Source organism: Lonchura striata, chromosome 5, assembly GCF_050655825.1.
Source record: "Lonchura striata isolate lonStrDom1 chromosome 5, ASM5065582v1, whole genome shotgun sequence".
NCBI lineage: Eukaryota > Metazoa > Chordata > Aves > Passeriformes > Estrildidae > Lonchura > Lonchura striata.
The window spans coordinates 65,362,147-65,379,727 of record NC_140707.1 but is presented as its reverse complement, the minus strand read 5'-3'; the positions used below and the strand labels follow the sequence as shown (position 1 = coordinate 65,379,727).

At 46.0% G+C, this 17,581-nt stretch overlaps 1 protein-coding gene across 4 annotated transcripts in view; it reads right to left on the bottom strand.

The window, feature by feature from the left end:
• Positions 1–253: 253 nt before the first annotated feature.
• Positions 254–17,581, bottom strand: part of INF2 (inverted formin 2) — a 40,627-nt gene continuing 23,299 nt past the window's right edge. For 2 of the 4 annotated variants that reach the window (XM_085580832.1, XM_085580833.1), the window contains exons 8-23: positions 16,493–17,359; positions 15,243–15,388; positions 15,096–15,157; positions 14,391–14,493; positions 14,222–14,307; positions 13,590–13,690; positions 12,227–12,297; positions 12,005–12,112; positions 11,046–11,116; positions 10,291–10,411; positions 9,572–9,736; positions 8,813–8,915; positions 7,864–8,022; positions 6,162–6,869; positions 4,649–4,708; positions 254–1,511 (exon numbers count right to left, since the gene is read on the bottom strand). In XM_085580832.1, coding sequence (XP_085436958.1) covers positions 4,650–4,708; positions 6,162–6,869; positions 7,864–8,022; positions 8,813–8,915; positions 9,572–9,736; positions 10,291–10,411; positions 11,046–11,116; positions 12,005–12,112; positions 12,227–12,297; positions 13,590–13,690; positions 14,222–14,307; positions 14,391–14,493; positions 15,096–15,157; positions 15,243–15,388; positions 16,493–17,359 — 2,930 coding nt within the window. In that variant the 3' untranslated portion in view covers positions 254–1,511; position 4,649. The remainder of the gene's footprint in view (positions 1,512–4,648; positions 4,709–6,161; positions 6,870–7,863; positions 8,023–8,812; positions 8,916–9,571; positions 9,737–10,290; positions 10,412–11,045; positions 11,117–12,004; positions 12,113–12,226; positions 12,298–13,589; positions 13,691–14,221; positions 14,308–14,390; positions 14,494–15,095; positions 15,158–15,242; positions 15,389–16,492; positions 17,360–17,581) is intronic. The other 2 variants (XM_085580834.1, XM_085580835.1) reach the window with 2 other exon arrangements.

The following is a 17,581-nucleotide window of genomic DNA, read 5'->3' as shown; positions in this document are numbered from 1 at the left end:
GCTCTGAGACTGGAAAAGGGGGAAAAAGGGGAGATAGCTGTAGATATGATAGAGACAGTCCTGCAAATCAAACCTGGGTGGCACAGTTCTACAGGGAATGCTGGGGGAATCCTTGCTTCAGCCAGCAGGAATGAGTTTTCTGTTGCAACAGGGCTGTGCTGCTCTGCTGTGGCTCCTGCACTGAACCTGACCACGTGTCTGTTCTCAACTCATCTCTGCTTCTGTTGACCAGTTCTCAATATGCTCATAGTGATGCCTTGGTTAAAGCAAACCAGTGATTTAATTCTTGGTTTCACTTTTTAAGTTTTCAGTATTACAAGGACATTACAAATCCTATTAAGCAGAGCAAAATAAGCTTTAGTCTGCACATTAGTTTAGCCACAGTGAGTTACCATTTAAATCAACAGTTCTGAAATGTACCCAGTTCTTCCACTGGATTTATGTTTCAGCACATATCACACCATAGATTCAACAAACATAGATAATTTTAAATGGACAGCTATGTACAAAATTATTATACAGTGTTATTACAAAACTTAAGAAATAAAGCTCTGAATTTTGAAAACACAGTACTGCACAGTCCCAGTTTTAAAGCCAAAGTAACATGATTCCACACGTTCTGCAGCTTGGATGCAGAGTCTTGAGTACAAGCAGCTGACAATGGAAGTAAAACCCAGAGATTTACTACAGGATAAGCTGAAAACATGTCCAATAGAACACTCTGGAAAACCTCTTCCTTTTGCTTTAGAAAGAGAAGCCAGGACCCTGGTTCTCCAAAAGTTGATGGATGCACCAGCGGGTGTGACAAGACTACTTAAGACTCTACTGATGTGCTTCAACTTAATTGCACATAAGCATCCTGTAGGAACCAGACACTGTTTATATGGCCATATATTTATTAAAATACATACTTTTCCTTTTACTTGCTTTTCCCCCTGTAACCAATTTAAGTGACTGAGAGTAAAAATATATTTGTCTAATCTGGGTCTTGGACCTGGCCCAATATATGAGTCGTCAGTGGGCAGTGAGCAGAGGGATTTAACACACCTCCACCTGTGATGGTACAGCCACTGCTTAATTTATACCCTTAATTTAGTCGAGGCACTGCTGTTTTTAACACTTCTTCAAGGGCTGAACAGTGCAGTCTGCTCTTGGGCCACACTCAGCTGTCATTTCAAGAGGAGTTTGGCCTAAGAGCAGGTTGAAAGCCTTGGCTTCCAGGACAGCGGATGACAGGTCTGACCCTTTCACTGCCACTGTGCACTGAACCATCCCCTGCCCCACGGGTGCCCAGTGCAAGGCACAGGCTGAGGGGTCCAAAGTCTCTGGGGAGGCTCTTGAGGTCCTGGGGAGGGGAGTGAAAGGCTGCATGAGGAGAAGCTGTGGGTCTTCATGGGGCAGAAGATGTCCATGGTGGCATTTCATTGATGCAGATCCTGGAGTCTCAGAAGCTGGCAGCACTCCAGGGACACACGAGAGGTTCTCTCATACCTTCTGCCTTGCCACGACACCTGCAGGAAGAGGGGGAAATGCAAATTATTTGCAACTATGAACAAAAGTGATGTGGTTTTGCATGCATGTATTATCTAATGGTTGAGGTGCTACTAGGGAATTGGTTTCATCTGTTCCTCAGATAACCTAAAAACATGTAGTTTGGTGTACTTAATGAAAACCTCATGTTTCCAGAACCAATCTTGATGCTCCTGAGTTTGGGCAACATTGCTTTTAAGTTTAGTCCAATAACATATATCCTTCTAGGTATTAAATTGCTGAACCAACTAAATCTACAGGATTTAGCAGGTCTGTCAGAAGGATGGGGCAGCATATTGGCCTGTCTCACTCCATAACTGAATCAAATGCCATTTCTGAAGGCAGACACGAAGGCAAAGGACTAGCAGGAAGATGAGCATTAGATTGATGACATTCTCACAGTCTATTTAAAAACTGCTCACAGACAATACTGGGTCTGCAGAAGGGGAGGTGAAGCATCTCTCCCTCAAGAATTAAAGGAAAACCTCAACTCTTCAATCCCTTCTGTGTCTTTGCAGGGGAAGGTTGATGTGCCACTGTGCCATGTGCAAGTAATTTCTGCCCTTCTGCACGTGCCCTCACTCCTCACCAGGCTGTGGTCTCTGAGTTGGTCTGTCCTCCTGGTTTGGTTTTCCTTTTGTTTTCTAGGGAATAAATCAAATAGATTTCTGAGCAGGGAAATTACTAAAGCCCAGTTGCCAAAGCTCAGTTGCTTATGGACTTGTGCTTTCAAGGCTTTTCCTTCCCCTAACCATTCCAAGTGATGTACACAGGGGAGGAAAAGGGGAGCTGCACAGACAGATGTGAACATTTGTCTGTAGGAATTCTCTAGGGTTTAAGGCAGACACACTCAAAGAGCAGCTCATTTGAGTTCAGGTGTTTTTAATGTCTCTCTTTTACTGTCATCTTTATAAAATAATTATTTAAGCTCTTTCTGCACTTGGTTGGAAATTAGTTGAGATGTTAACAGGGTGCACACAAACAGTGTCACCACCAGTGCCTTGATTCCAGAGAAAAAAAGGCTAAACCATTTCTTTCAAGAACATGAAGATAATGTGGAATACCACTTTTTAGATGTAAAAGCTGACATTTAAAGACATTAACATTATTACAGAAATTGCTGCATAACAAGATATGGTTAAGGTGAGGCAAGAACTCAGTAGCTGATTACAGTCTTTTACTGCTCTGAAATATTATCACAGTCTCAGGCTGTTCCTGCCCTCTGCTGATGTCAGAGAAGCTCTAAAAACTCCTAAGAGGTTTGAGTCTTGATCCCTGTAGCTGGATCTGCACAAGAAGGAAGATTTCTGTGCCTTCACTGAGACCCATTAACTTCCACATCACCAAATCCACCAGACAAAGAAATATCCTGTACCAAAAGAGAACTAGTGGGAACCTGAACAGACCATCTATGCTTGGAAGAAAACATAAAATTAAAAAAAAAAAAATCATGTGGGAGATCTTAGGAAAAAATACTAATTGGCAACACTCTAGGCTTGCTGAATCTGTCTTATCAAGAAGTTCTGTCCTATCTGTCTCATCAAGACACGAGCTGGGTTTGGGAGAGGAAGCTCTCCAGCAGGAAACTAAGACAAGCAAACGGGTTTTTGCTTCTGCTTTCCTTGCTGTGTGACGTACAGAAGAAGAAAAGGAAAAAGAGAAGTGCAGGTTTCAAGGTGTAGCTCATTGCTGCCCTCCTGGCATCAAAGCTCAGGCAAGCTCTGCTGATGCAATGCCAGGCACTGCATTCCAAGGATGCAGTGAAACTCCTGCCCGACTCCATAAAGGTACTGTATGCCCATGCATTTATCTGTGCTGAATTTCTACGTCTTCCTAGGACAAAGCAAAACTATGGTTTGTATATTTTTTTTTTCAAATATGACTTTTTAAAAGCCTGTATGCTTAAAAGAAAAAATTGAGTTAACTCATAGTTCCAGCTGCCCTTCAGCAGCGTGTCCTCTGGTGGTGGCATACTTCTCACCTATGCTTCCTTGTTACTGTTTTCTGTTCCAGCAGGAAATCTTCCTTAGGATTTTTAAACCAACAGAGCTACCTTCATGTAATCCTATGGTACAGCAAGTAAAGAGCCAAAAGGAGGGCAGGAGTAGTGAGGACTGTAACTACCCAATGCATATCCCATTTTCTCTTGCTAGCAGTGATGCTCCATGTGCAGGAACAAAAGCAGTCCTGTGGAGAAACCCTGCACAGATCCCTCCTGTCTCTGTGCAGGAGCAGGGCTCCCAGCTGGGCTCCCAGCCCCAGGGAACTGGGGATGCTGGACAATAAATACATTCCTTTCAGGAAACAAGACAAAGAGATTTGATAATATTGATTTAGTTCATAAGAGATGCTCATCAGCATGGAAAGGACAATGCGTAACTATGCAATTTCAGTACAGTGGGTGTTTAAGTTGTTTATTTTTCTTGTTTTTCTTTCCACTTGCTGTAAAAACAGGGGAAGTTTTGCAAATAAAAGTCTCATCCTAGAACTCCTTTTGAGGGGCAACCGTATGTTGCCAGCATTAGTGAAGGGTGCAGGGAACTTGTGTGCAACTCTGGAGTTGAATTTAGCTTTTAGTGGGAGCTGGTATCTTGCCCCAACTAGTATTTGTCCCTGGGTCCAGTGTTTTATTCCCTTTATTCCCCTTTTCCAGGAATAAATTATTCCCTTTCCCATATTTAAACAGTGCTATAGAAAATGGCTACCCACAAGCAAACCAAATGTTCTTTGCTGGAGGTAGGTACTGAAATTGCATTTTTACAGTTTTTGAGAAAATAATGTGATCAAAGCAAGGACTTTGTTCATCACATGAAGTCTGATTGTTTGGTTAGAATAATGGCTTTTAATTATCTGCAGGGAGAAGCAGTTTGGCTGCTGCTGACACAGAGGACAAACATGTGGGCTGTGACCCTGTGTCGAATGGAGATCAGCACTGACTCCACTCAACGCAAGATCAACACCCTGGAGAGTAAAAATCAGAGTAACAAATTTATTTCAGATGTGTTTGTGATTAGACACAGAGACAAAAAGCTTAGGTGATATGCTGAATACTGATTAGGTCTGTGAAGTCCCAGTGCTGTGGTTAGTTCACAAAAAAAATCTTTGTGAGTTTACATACCTCATTGTGCCACACAATCTTTTTTTGTTTTATTATCTCCAGTATCAGTCTCAACCTCTGCTTTTGAACAAAAGAGAGACACTAAATATATCAGATCATGGCAAGGCCAAGGTAACAACAGGGAACTTTTTATGATGAAAATACTGTCTAGTAGCAGAGAGGTCTCTAAGAATATAGAATCTTTGAATGGTTTGGGTTGGAAGGGACCTTAAAGATCATCCAGTTCCAGCCCTCTTGATGCCATCCCTGGATGCCCAGGGAACCCTGTGTCTTTTGCAGGCTGGGGTCAGTTCTTAAGACAGAATTTCAGGTGTCAGGAAAGCATTGCAGGGCTGGGAGCACAGGATGCTCCCACTGCTGCAGCTTTTGCTCCTCAGATAAAGCAAAGTCAGGAGCCAACATTACAGGAAACAACTTCTCATTTGTGGCTTGTTTTTAACAAGGGGAAAGCGACACGTTTAGAAATGTAAATTACCACAACCCTGGGGCATGCTGCACTAAAAGGTTAAGTCCCTCTGAGGTAGATGCTCAACCTATGCTGTCTAATGGGTATTCAAACCCCGCTTTCCTTTCTCCTCCACCCTCCTTAAAAGAAAAAACATCAAGCATTGGTAAAAAGAGACTTTCCCATTTGCCTGTCCATTTGTTTGACCTCAGGATCCTGCAGGAAACAGGTTTTGGAAAACATATTGTAAGTTCTAAAGGCTGACAGACCCATCTGCCTTCACTACAAGGCATCTCCAATTTGGGAGTAAGGGTGGTAGGCTCTGAAGAACTTGGACACTGTTCTCAGGTTTGGGACTGGCTGAGGACTTTTGGTAGGAAGAGGGAGGCCTGTGTGGCTCCAGGAGCTGAGCTCCCTCCCAGCCCCAGCAGGGCAGCCCAGCTGGAGGATGGATCCTTGGTGGAAGCATCAGCAAATGCTCTTTTTCAGTGACTGACCTTTCCCCCTCCCTCTGCAGCAATGGTTTGAGGGCCTGATGTTTAGAAGCCACCTAAAGTACCCCTGGGGCAGGTTGTCAGGCAAAGTGCTGTGGCAATGAGGGGGAAAAACCAAACAACCCCAAGGCAGCATTGATGTTGCTGCTTTTATGTGTTTATAAGTAGTTCAGAGGGGTGATTGCTGATTAAGTACCAAGTATTAACTGCTCTTAATCACTGCTCTGGAGCCTAATGGAGCTCATGTTTGCACATAACCGTGCCTTGCAGCTGTCTTTAGCACACTTGACAGATGTGCTTATTGCCATCTTTACTGCATATCTGTAATGGGCTTTTGAATTATTGATTCATCATTACTCCTTTATAAACTACTTATACATGTCACCAGAATGAACTATGCTTTTGTTTTCCTTTTTAAAGCTCTTTCAGGTTTGAAAAATATAATAGCTGTACAAAACAGTGTGACTCTAGGGGTAGGGGCATTGGGCTTTGAAGTGGAAAGAAATATACAAATATATCAGGAAGGTTCCCACATTTAAGTCAGTCCCCGAGGGTTATTTATAAAATAGGCTACCTGAGTAGCTTTTGCTGTGCCTCTTCTTCTTCTTCCGTTTCCCTGATGGCCTCTGCTTTTCCCTGTCACTGTGAGTTTGCTCTGGGGGAAGTGTTGCTGAGCAAGAGGAGTCGGTGGCCGGCTCCTCTGAGAAGGATTTGTCTTGAGACGTGTCCAACAGCGAGTCTGTTCCAGGGTCTTCGTTTTCCTTTGTCATTTCTTTTGATTCTGCCTTCTGAGCCTCGTTGCAGGGAGCAGACTGAGCACTCTCTGAGCCATCAGCTGGGCATTCCTTGTCCTGCCCTGCTGACATGGACCCCTTAGTCCAGCTGAGCTGGTCTCTCAGAGCAGAGGCTGAACTGCTGCTCACAAAGCTTATCCTTGTGCCTATGTCAGCCACAGAGAAGGCAATGGAGCCGCTCTTTGTGCTGGGCTGGAGGCTTTCCACGTTGTTTGCCTGCTCCATTCCGGGGCCCAGCATGGTCTGACTGGCTCCATCAGCTTCCCCCATGCTCACTGAGGGGCTTCTGGTCTGGGACTCCAGTGGCAGACTTCCTCCAGCACTGTTTGTAGACAATACCTGGCCTGGAGCTGAAGCATTTGTAACACCTCCACCTGCCTCCATCTTGGTTGAGGGAGGAGTGCTTTCTGAGGGATGATCATCCTTGTTTTGCTTGGTCTTGTCATCAGTCTGCTTCCCTGCTGCTTGTGGATCCTTCATGCTCTGTCCTTTAAACAGAAAATACACAGTCAGCCACAGCTGCAGTTTTACCAGGAATCACCTAAGATGCACCTACCCTGCAGAGGTTACAGGTTAGCAACTCTCTGTGGAGGGAGCACTGACCCTAAAGCAGCTAAGCAGAGGCAGCACCAGTTTATCCTCCCTGTACCTCCCCTTCTTATACCCATGTGGTCAGCCCAGCTGGACTCCAAGCTGCAGCTCAGCAAAGCCCCTGATTTGTTTCCAGCAGCTGTTAATGTGCCTTTGCTACAAAATGGCTGATTTCCATGGAGGCTCCAGGACTTGCAAGGAAGCCTGAAAGTCTACAGCAGAAGAGAGAACCTGCCTGTGAGGTCCTGGACTAGGCTCGACTTGGCTGTGTGAGGACTTCAAGGCTGTCCACTAGCCAGCCTTAACCTGCCCTTGCAGAGCAGGTCCAGGAGAGCCATGGACAGACCAATGTCCTTGGACTTGCCTAACTGCACTGGCACTGAGGTCAAGAGACCAAAGAAAAGCTAAATCCATGGGCTGTCTCCTCACAAGCACCTAAAGCACTTGGGTACTTCTGCAAATAGGGTATCTTATGTTTTTTAAAGGGCTTCTTCAGTCTCCCAAGTGTAGACTAAGACGGGATGCAGCAGTCTCCAAGACAGAAGCACACTGAGCTACTGAGACTTGAGAGCATGGAGGGGACTTGTGTGGGGATCACAGCAGTGCCCCATCAGCATGGTGCCATGGCTGACACATGGGTCAGGCACCTCAGAGGGTTTATCAACACAGATGCAGGGCCATGCTGCTCCAAATTCCTGCTAATTCTGGGACAGACCTGGCTAGCAACAGCTCAAGGCTCTCTGCTCCTCTTCTCCTTGGCACTGGCTGCAAAGCCTTCTTAAATATGCCCCAAATGCAAAGACAAAGGCTTCTCGCTGGTGCCTGCTTGGCTCAGGCTCAGAGGCAGATGGGAATGATTAGCTGCAGGTACAGTCAGGTCTGTGTCCTTACCAGACTGGCTTTCCTCAGGGCTCTCTGCAGACAAGGGTTTAGGAACTGCCTCTGCCTCGTGTCTGTTCTTCGTCTTCCTCAGCGTGAACCCTTTCCTTATGTCGGCGAGCAGGGCGTCGATGACACACACCTCCTCCTGCTTCATCAACCCCTTCTTGACTGGGGAGAGAGAGAGATGGATGTTATACCTGCCCTGAGACAAGCCAGGAGGAGCCTGCAGTGATGCCACTGCTGTCCCAGCACAAGCAGCCACTGGGCAGGAGCAAGGCACCTACACCAGGCTTAGGAGCAGCCAGTGCTCTGTGATCCCACACCAGCCCATCCTGGCTGAAGACAAGGGATTTGCTCCCATGTCCTGGTGCTACAGCCTGGCACCAGTGGCACCAGCTCTCCTGGACATGTCCCTGGTTGTCCCATGACTGTGGAATATTTCCTGTTTGTTATCAATGTTGGTAGGAGCCCTTTTTATTGGAAAAAAAAATAATTTGTTTTTTCTTTTCTCTCAGCTTCTTCCAATTGCATTTTTCAGTCTTTCATTTTCATCCAAAATAAGGCATATTTAAACAACATGCAAGATTTTTGGGACAACTGTGGTAAAGAAAGACTATTTAAGTGTATATGGAGACCTTGGATGATGGATAAGTCAAATGTTTCTTTTTAGGTTTGGGATTCAAAAGTTATGTTTAGAAACTGGAAAAGTTAACTGAAATATTTAATTTGTGGTGATTTTCTTTCTTCTTGACTGTTCAGTCAGCAAACCTAAAATTAACTTCTCTGCCCAGATGCAACTGTGGAAAATCAATTCTTAGCTATGGCTGTAAGACACCTAAAAGCCTTCAGTCAGTCAGCACCTCGAAACCTACAAAGTAAATTACTAGTACTGGTCCATTAAAACAGGACGACCAAACAGCTCCTATCTCTATTTTTTTAAGCCATTTCAGATACTCACTGACTTTTCCATTTTCTCCCTTCTGTCTCTTCCCCTCTTCCTCTTCTAGCTGTTTTTTCCTCTTCTCTGCTTTGGCAGCTTGCTCCTTTCTGTCCTTGTTTTCCTGCAGGGAGGTAACAGTGGCATGACAAAGTTGGGTAAATGTCTGCTAAAGAAGCTGATTAAGAGAAAGGAGATCTACAGATGAAGGAAGAGAAATTCTGACTTCATCCTGTGCAAAAAAATAAAATGGGCATTGGCAATAAGGGCTGTCTTATGAAAATGATGAGGGGGAACCAGGACTTGGCCAGGACTCTGCCACGTCCCAGTCGGAGGTGGCAGTGGTGATATGCCTCACACAGCCACCTGCAGTGTGCTCACCTGGGAGCTACTGAAGCCACAGTTTTTTCCACACAGGTGGCTTTTATATTACACATCCCCCTTCTGAGACTGTTTGCTCAGGTTGGAGCAAAGGGTTAAGTTTTGTAAGCCCCTTTCTCTAAAACTTGCACACTTGGTCCAAAACTTGACTCTGCAGCTGAAGCTGCAACAAAATCATAAATCCTTTGGGCCAGGCCCAGCAGCACCAGAACTGCATGAAGATGCAGTGGAGGAGGGATCAGACAGCACTTCCCTGGGAGACCTCATGCCAAGTGCCAAAAGGAGAAGGCTGTAACCAGATCCCCCCCGGGATTTGGGGTGCCCATCCCATCCTGTCCATTGGAGTGGAGGCAGCATCCAGCACTAGGGATGCTCAGCATCCTGTGTGCAGATGCCAACCTTCAAGGCTCGGATGAAGAGATCTCTGAAGGTCTTCATGATGCTAAATATGTCCTCTAAGGACAACTTGCTTGGATCTTCACAGAGATAATTTGCAAGTTCTTCTCTCTTCTTTTCAATGGTTTCAAATTCTTCTTCCAGCTTTCTGGATGCATCAATGCTGTCCTGAAATGCATTAAATGCACAGAGTAAAACACCATCCAGAAGATGAGTGAAGTGCACTCGCAGAGAAAGGATTAAAGCTTAAAGCAGGACTCTAGGTCCTGGCTTTTAACTGCAGCTTTTGGAAAGTAGGTGGGAAGAAATTAAGATTTGCAGATGATCTTTACTCTTGGCAACTGCACTGTGCCAGTTTACAGGGGTGTCTTGAGCAAGACATGGAAAACTGCATGCAAAGCTTAATCCCACGTGAAGGGCTTCACTGTGGTGATCCACACAGAAGGTGACCATCCTCTCTTGAAGTGAGGAGTCACACAGCAGCATGGACAGAGCAGTTGGGGCACACACCCTAAGAAATGGCCTCACCAAAGGTATCTAGGTTTGGGGTGCAGCTGGCCAATGTGTATTTGGGTTGTGCAGCATTGCATCGTATTTCCAAATTTGACAGCATGTCTTGTGGCAGTATTTTCTCCCCTCTCATGAGGCTCCTCTGCTGCAGATGTACCATGCACCACCTCTCTGTGTGTAATGGGGAGATCTAAGGCAGCTCCATTACTGACCTGGATGGGTTTCTCATACTGCTGTTTCACATCCTCATTTGATGATAAGACTTTCCGCTGAAGCTCCAGCAACTTCTTTAAATTGGCACCGGACTCCGTGCGGATAATATCAAGATTAATTCTGAAATCACACAGAACCCTGCCATTAGTTTGACACTCCAGCATCTTGAGCTGACCAAGGAGTGGACAAGTCTGAACTGGTGGTTTGGTCACCCCTCTGCTTCCCACCACTTCAGTGAACTGAACCCTGTGCTCTGAACTCTGTATACAGTCCAAGCCCAGGGAAAACAGCTTCCCTACACAGTACTTATGGAAAGGCTGCCAGGCCTACCTACAGTTCTGTGCACTGGGTAGATGAATGCCAAAAAAGGTCCACCCGTTCAAAAGGCTCTTCTCCACCCATGCTCAGTATTAGCTCACTTTCCCTGCCTGGAGGTACTTCAGAAATGCTTCTGGTAGCTGACCTTCACCAGCTCCTGCCACCACAAAGGCAGAGTACATTTCAGAAGGGCCTGGGAGGCAGTTTTAAATGACTGCTCTGCAAATTTCGGTCCTAAGTGTTGACAGCTGTAGTAGAATTATTATATATTAAAGGGCTTTCAACATTCATCAACCAAATCTTCAGTTAAAACTATGTAAGATGCCATCTTGTTAATATCTATACCAGCTGTGTGTGTCCTAATTTCTGGTACATTGTTGATGTGCATGGGATTTATTTTTGTTTTTAATTCAAAGGAAGTGACACACAATTTTACCCTGCTGCTTTTGAAACATATTCAAGATCCTTTGGCAGTTCCAGGAGGTCCTTGTGGCTGTTTTCTACTTCCTGAAGAGGAAGAGAGAAAGAAATGTTATTTGGTGTGTGGCAGGAGCCGAGGGGAAGCTGAGGGGAAGACACAGGGACAGAAGTGTCCAGGAAGGATGACTGTGCTGTGTTCTGCTGCTGCCCCCCTTTCTGTAGTTTGCACATTCAGAGAGGAAAGGTGTTTCCCCTGCTGTAGAAACATAGAAGAGTACTAAACCCTCAGAAATACTCATAGTTCAAAGCAAAGCAGAGCTCTTCTTGAGCATAGAGGGAGGTAGGACCGTGGTTTGATGCAATCTGACACTTCCCACAGTACCAGAAAGGTACTAAAAGGCCTTGAGTCTTGCATTTTTTACTTTCATAGCTGTCCTTACTGAAGCTACTACCAGCTAAAGTGGGGCTTGAACATGAGTAACTGAAATGAGGGACATTGATGAATGAAGGTGGCAGAGCAGAGCATGGAGAAAAAAAGATATAAACAGCATTGCAGGGAGTAGGAAAGTCACGGGGACTTAGAGAGAAGCATGAAAAGCCTGAGCACAGTCTGGAGGCAAAGGGAAAGTTCATGGAAAGGCAAAAAGACTGAATGGGTACAGATGAGGCAGGACAGCTTTGTGCTCTGTGGTTTGCAGCTGCTGATGTGCAGATTGCACAAATATGAAAGGAAGTTGCAGACACTGTGGAAAAGATGCTGGAGGGAAGCAGAGCAAGTCTTAAAATAAGGACTAGTGCCCACAAGCAGCCTCCACCAGAGTCACCAAAGTGATTCAAATTCTCCTGACTTGTGACACTCCGGGGCTTGCCAGGGAGGACGTGAGTATGAGCATGCAGCATTAGCCAGCAAAAGAAATGCTTCATCTGTGATAAAACCCTCCCTCTTCCCTACTGTGCAGGACTTGGCAGTGGTACCTCTAGAATATGGTGGAGCAGTGTAATGCGGGTTTGGTTGGCTTTGGTTTCTGTTAGTTTGAGTAAAGTGCTGATTTTAAACCCATCAGCATCGCCTGTGTGACTTCCCTACAAGAGAGAAAAAAAAGCAGATGTAACTCCTATGTTCATCCAAATTACAACCCTAAAGGAGATCATTCACAGACTGTAATGGGGGGAGGAGAAGACAAAAAAAGTCCTTACATAGTTCAGGAAGTTTCCAACTTTGAGAATCAGTTGACAAAAGATTGGCAGGCGATGACTGGTCAGAAGATCTGAAAAACATAAGGGGCTTTTAAGCAAAAGCCTCTGTTACACCAGAACATTTTCCAAACTGCACTGAAATTTGGATTCTGAATTCTACTAAATCAAATTTGGTATTCTGGCTTTGCAGCCCAATGCCCAACCAGCAGAGAAACTGACTCCATGCAGATTCAGTTCCATGGGTTGTCAAAGTCCTTGTTGACTTATGTTTCTTTCTTTACATCTGGTCTCTCATTTCCTAATGGCAAATAACCTGCAGTTGGACCCTCCCCACTAACAGCAACCAAGGTCCTGCCTTCCTTGCAAGTTTCCCAGTGTGGGCAAGGGTAACTGGGCTGCAAATTGAATCTTGCCAACTTCATTTAGCTGTGCTGTGAAGCCAGTTCTGACTGCACTATGATCACCTGCTAAAACCAGACATACTCACCCTGTTCCTGGGTCTCTCATGGTAAAGGTGATTATCGAGCAGGGGTGAAGAGTACAGTCCCTGTCCTTGCTCTTGTGACAGGGTGCTGCAGTGCTGTGCTTTCTGAAGCACTCAGCTTTGAGGTAGGAACAGCTCCAAAAGAACAACTGGGCTGCTGGGAAGTCACTCTGGGGGAAGCTTCAATTTATGCCAGCAGACAGCTGTAATGCCAGCTGGAGAAACCCCCAGCAGGAGTTAGGGGAACTGGCTCTGTAGGACAGGCAACACTTGACAGTGCTAAGAAGAGCATACTGCTCTCAGAGGAGTGGGACCAAAGGTTTCTGCCTAAGGAAGCCAAAATCTATTGCATAAACTTTTTGTGTACTCACCATATTGCAGCATCAGCAATATATAACCCAAAATAACAAACTCTTTCTTCTGGTTCCATTTCTAGGCAGGGAAATACTAAAGCATTGCTACTTTTAGGGGAAGTTTTCTGGCAGCAGAGAAAATTGCTGTATGAAGTTCTTAATTTGGGAAATAATGCTGGATGGATGAATTAGCTGCAGCAGGGCCAGCTCTGCTGTCTAAATTCAGCTCCTTTGAAAGGGCTGATGAACTTCCAGCACTTCACCATTCAAAGTGTTTCAGAGGAATACATCTGCAGCAGAAAAAAATGGATGAGAACGAGAGAAAAGAACCTTTGGTTCTGTTACAGGCTTTGACCATAATGAAAATACCTAAAGCTGCATCCCATTTGCAGTAAACCAGTGAACAGACCACACAGGAGTTCTTTGAGGTTTGGGTAGTAATACTGCAGAGCTCCAGGGAAGTTTTGTGGGGGTTAAAATTTCCAGTCTTAAATCAGACCTACAAATAAGCTCAGGTGATCTATACCTTCACAGGCTCTCCGGATGGCTTCAGCTTTGGGCTGGATCATGTCGAGCACGACGGTGGTCTCTTCACACATCAGCATACACTCGATGCGCAGCTGGTAGCTAAGGGTGGAGATGGATTCTCAGCATAAAGGCACTGAGATCTCAGCCAGCACAGCAGCTCCTTTCCCACATCACCAGCAAGCCCTTGCCACCCCACAGCACTGCTGTCAGCCACATCCACACAAACCACTGCTGTGGCCTGTGCAGGGAGGCAAGGGGCTGCTGCTGGCCCTGAGGACCAGCAGGGATGCTGGTGCATTGGGATTCTGCTGGTGCATTGTGATCAGCAAAGAGAAGGGTTTCCCCTTCTTGGCACTGCATTTGGTACTGCCTTTCACCAAGTTATGGAGCCTCCTTGGGCACATCTGACCCTGAGTCTGGGTCAGCTTCAGCTGGTTCAGAGGGTGAGGATGTGCTAGATCAGGAAGAGCCCTTCATCTAAGGGTAACAGGGAATGGGATAGCTCCAAGGTGGAAGGGGAAATCCACCAGTTATATCCATCAGTCTGTGAGGCTCCTATAAAGAAACTTAAACTTCCCAGAGGTAAATCAAGAAACAGACTGGACTGAAGTTTATGACTAACAACCTTACCTGGGAATCTGAAGGAGGAGAAGATAGAACTGATCTGCATTTGCTAGCTTTGATTTCTCTTCTTTGAAGGCCTTCAGGTTTTCTATCTAATGAGAAATAAAGAATCAAGACTGCAGGGCTGCTCTATGTGTTCAGCTTTGTGAACCTAGAGTAGTGTTTTCCTCCTGACCTCATGCTTTTCAGGCAGCAGCTTCAGCAACTGCTTCAGAACCTCAACATCAAACTTCGTCCGGTCCCCATTCTGGATCATGGCAGTCACCTCTTCATTGGAGCTGCAGGGAGGAGGAGCAGAGCCAGCCATCAACCAAAGACCACTTTTCAACTATCACACACTACCAAGAGATTTATCTGTGTAAGCACTCTGCTTTCCCTAGTAAAGAGTCACAATAATCCAAAAGGAAAGGTATCTCCCCACAGTTAACCTAGAATCAGGACCCAGATCCCTGCTATCACCCAAATCTTATTTCTGACCCTGATCAAATGACTCAAGGCCAGAGATGAATCCTACAACTGAGATCCTGTCTTTTTTTATCTTAAAAGAAAATGGAACTCTTCATTTGTCCACTGGCCCTGATTTGAGGAGGGATTTTACCTCCAGGTGTGTGTCATAGTCTATGTCACCCTAAGAGTCTGTGCCCCAACTTCATCTGAAAATGGAGATGTAACTCCTTTGCCAACATAAGGGAAAGTTGTATGTAAAAACATAAACCCCTAAACTCAGTATTTTAAGGACAGTGTAGGAAAAAATGTGCAATGTTTACTAGCATAGACCACCAAAGCACATTGGCTAGAACAGATTTCCTGAGGACCTTCCAGATACTGCAAAACCTGCCCAAAGTTTTGTCAACTGTCACGAAAACTGGCCATATCTTACCATTTAAACTGCTTCAAAAATATGTTCAAATTGAGACTTTTCTTGGAGTCCAAAAATGTGATCTTCATTAAAGAAAAAGAAGATATCTCATATTAGATGAGCTGTCTGCGGGGATCTTTACTCGGAAAAACGAGGGGGTCTCCTCACCTCCTTCGGCTCTGCCTTCACTGGTGCTGCTGCCTTCTCCTTGGGGGCTGGCTGTGGGAAGCAGAACAGCTGCTCGATGCTGCTGTAGTTGGGCTCTATCGTTTCCTCGCCACTGCTGCTCACAGAAGCCCACATGGAGTGGCTCTCTGAAAGAAAGAAAAAGTGTTCAGACTGGCTGCAGGCACAGCTGAAAGCTCCTGCTGCCTGGGACAAGGTGAGCTGCCAGCAGGGACACTCTTCAGGACATGAATGAAATAAGAAACATATTAGTCCTGGATAAATGGTCATTACTGAGGAGGGGCAAGTGCCACAGGTGGGATCCAAAGGGGCTGAAGGGCAATTAAACCTGCTAGGAGGACGCAGCACTGGGCACACAGAGGCTGTACTGCCCCATCCCTCCCTGTAAAACTGTTTTCCTCCATGATGGGCAAACTGGATCAGCATGACAAGGACCTCAGACATTTTGTTTCTAGTTCCCTGGTTGATATATTTTTTGCTCCCTTGCATCCTAACAGAGGGACTGGGCACAATTTGGACATTTTCTGACTGTGTCCTTCTCAATTTTTCATTTTTATGCTCAAGCCTCCTGGCTACAGGACTGCTTGAATTAACTTCTACTTAAATTTCTTATATCTTAAAAAAGAAATCACACTAACATGCCTGTAGAAGCCTCTACTGAAATAATCCAAACATTTTACTGCTCTTGTGATTGCAGACATGCCTTATTTAGATTTCACCTCTGCCTACTTTCATGCCTTGCTTGTCTAGGACAAAGCTGACACAGCTTGTCAAAGTTTCTTCTCACATTTCATGTTCCACTTTGAATCCACTAGTAGAGGGAAATGTAACCCAAAAATCAAGAGAGATGTGATGTGATCCTCACATGCACTCTTAATCATGACTTTAATACACCCAGATACAAGCATAATTGAGCTGGGTAATAAAAATTTGGGGAACTCAGATCACAGCTGGATCTAAGGCATGTCATAGTGAACAGGAAAACATTCCCCTCCCTTTCTCTTGTTTTAAGTTCAAAGTATTTTAGTAATAAACAAGCTATTCCAAAGTACTAATTCAGTTGGAATAGCTACTATTACATTGGTAGTTTCATGTTACTTTTATATCAGCTTTGTAAACAGAGCCAACCACATCTGACAAACTTTAAGATAGTATTTCTTCCCCTGGGAAGCAAAAGCAGCCATGTAAAGCACCCCTAAAGCAGCTTTAGTGACTATGCCAGAAGCACCCACCTCTCACCACGTTGGAGGGCAGCTTCTGCCAGTTCAGCTTCTTCATTCTCAGCGTTGGTGTCTTCACTGTCTTGTGGGGAGGCCTGCCCAAGCCCAGGGGGCAGCTGAACTGGGAGGCCACCACGGCTTCTATGTAATCTCCTGCCATGCCAGGAAGGAGGGGTGGAGGAGGAGGGATGCCACCCATGCCAGGCAACGGAGGTGGAGGGGGTGGGATACCAACCATGCCAGGCAGTGGGGGTGGAGGAGGAGGGATACCACCCATGCCAGGCAGTGGGGGTGGAGGAGGAGGGATACCACCCATGCCAGGCAGTGGGGGTGGAGGAGGAGGGATACCACCCATGCCAGGTAATGGAGGTGGAGGTGGAGGAATACTCCCCATGCCAGGCAATGGTGGAGGAGGAGGAGGAGGAGGAGGAGGAGGAGGAGGAGGAGGAATACCCATGCCAGGCAATGGGGGTGGAGGGGGAGGAATGCCAGGGAGTGGAGGGGCTGGAGGTGCACTTGTCAGGGGGGATGTGGGGGTCATGGCTGCTGTGCCAGAGGGTAGAGGTGGTGGGGCTGGAGGTGCCGGGTTGGGAGCAGTGTTGGAGGGAGGGTTGGATTTCTCTGGCAGGGCACAGCAGGCTGTGAACTGGCAGGATGAGATCTTTTCGTTGTCCAGTGGCCCTGAGGATGTTGCTGGTGCCCTGGTGGGGTTTGATGATCCCGCTGGACACCGAGCTGCACGTGCACATGGCTCTGGTTCAGCCTGGACAGCTCCAGCTGCGCTCCCAGACAGGCGGTTCTCAGCTCGCTTTTGCTTGTTTGGATGTTTTTTGATAGACAGCAGCCTCTCAATGACTTCTTCAACTGTGTTCCCTTGGACTGGAGAAACGAGTCAGGGTCAGGGAAGGGAACGAGATCCACAGGCTGCTTCATGCTATTCAACCCTCACCAAGCAGTAGATCTGGAGCCATGGCGAGTCCATTTCCTGGTGTCACTTTACACAGTTACACTTTTCACTTCTAGGCAATTTCCTTCCTATGTGCCCAGCCCACAAACACTTCATAGTGTGCCTGCCAACAAGACAGGTCAGCACCAGTGGCA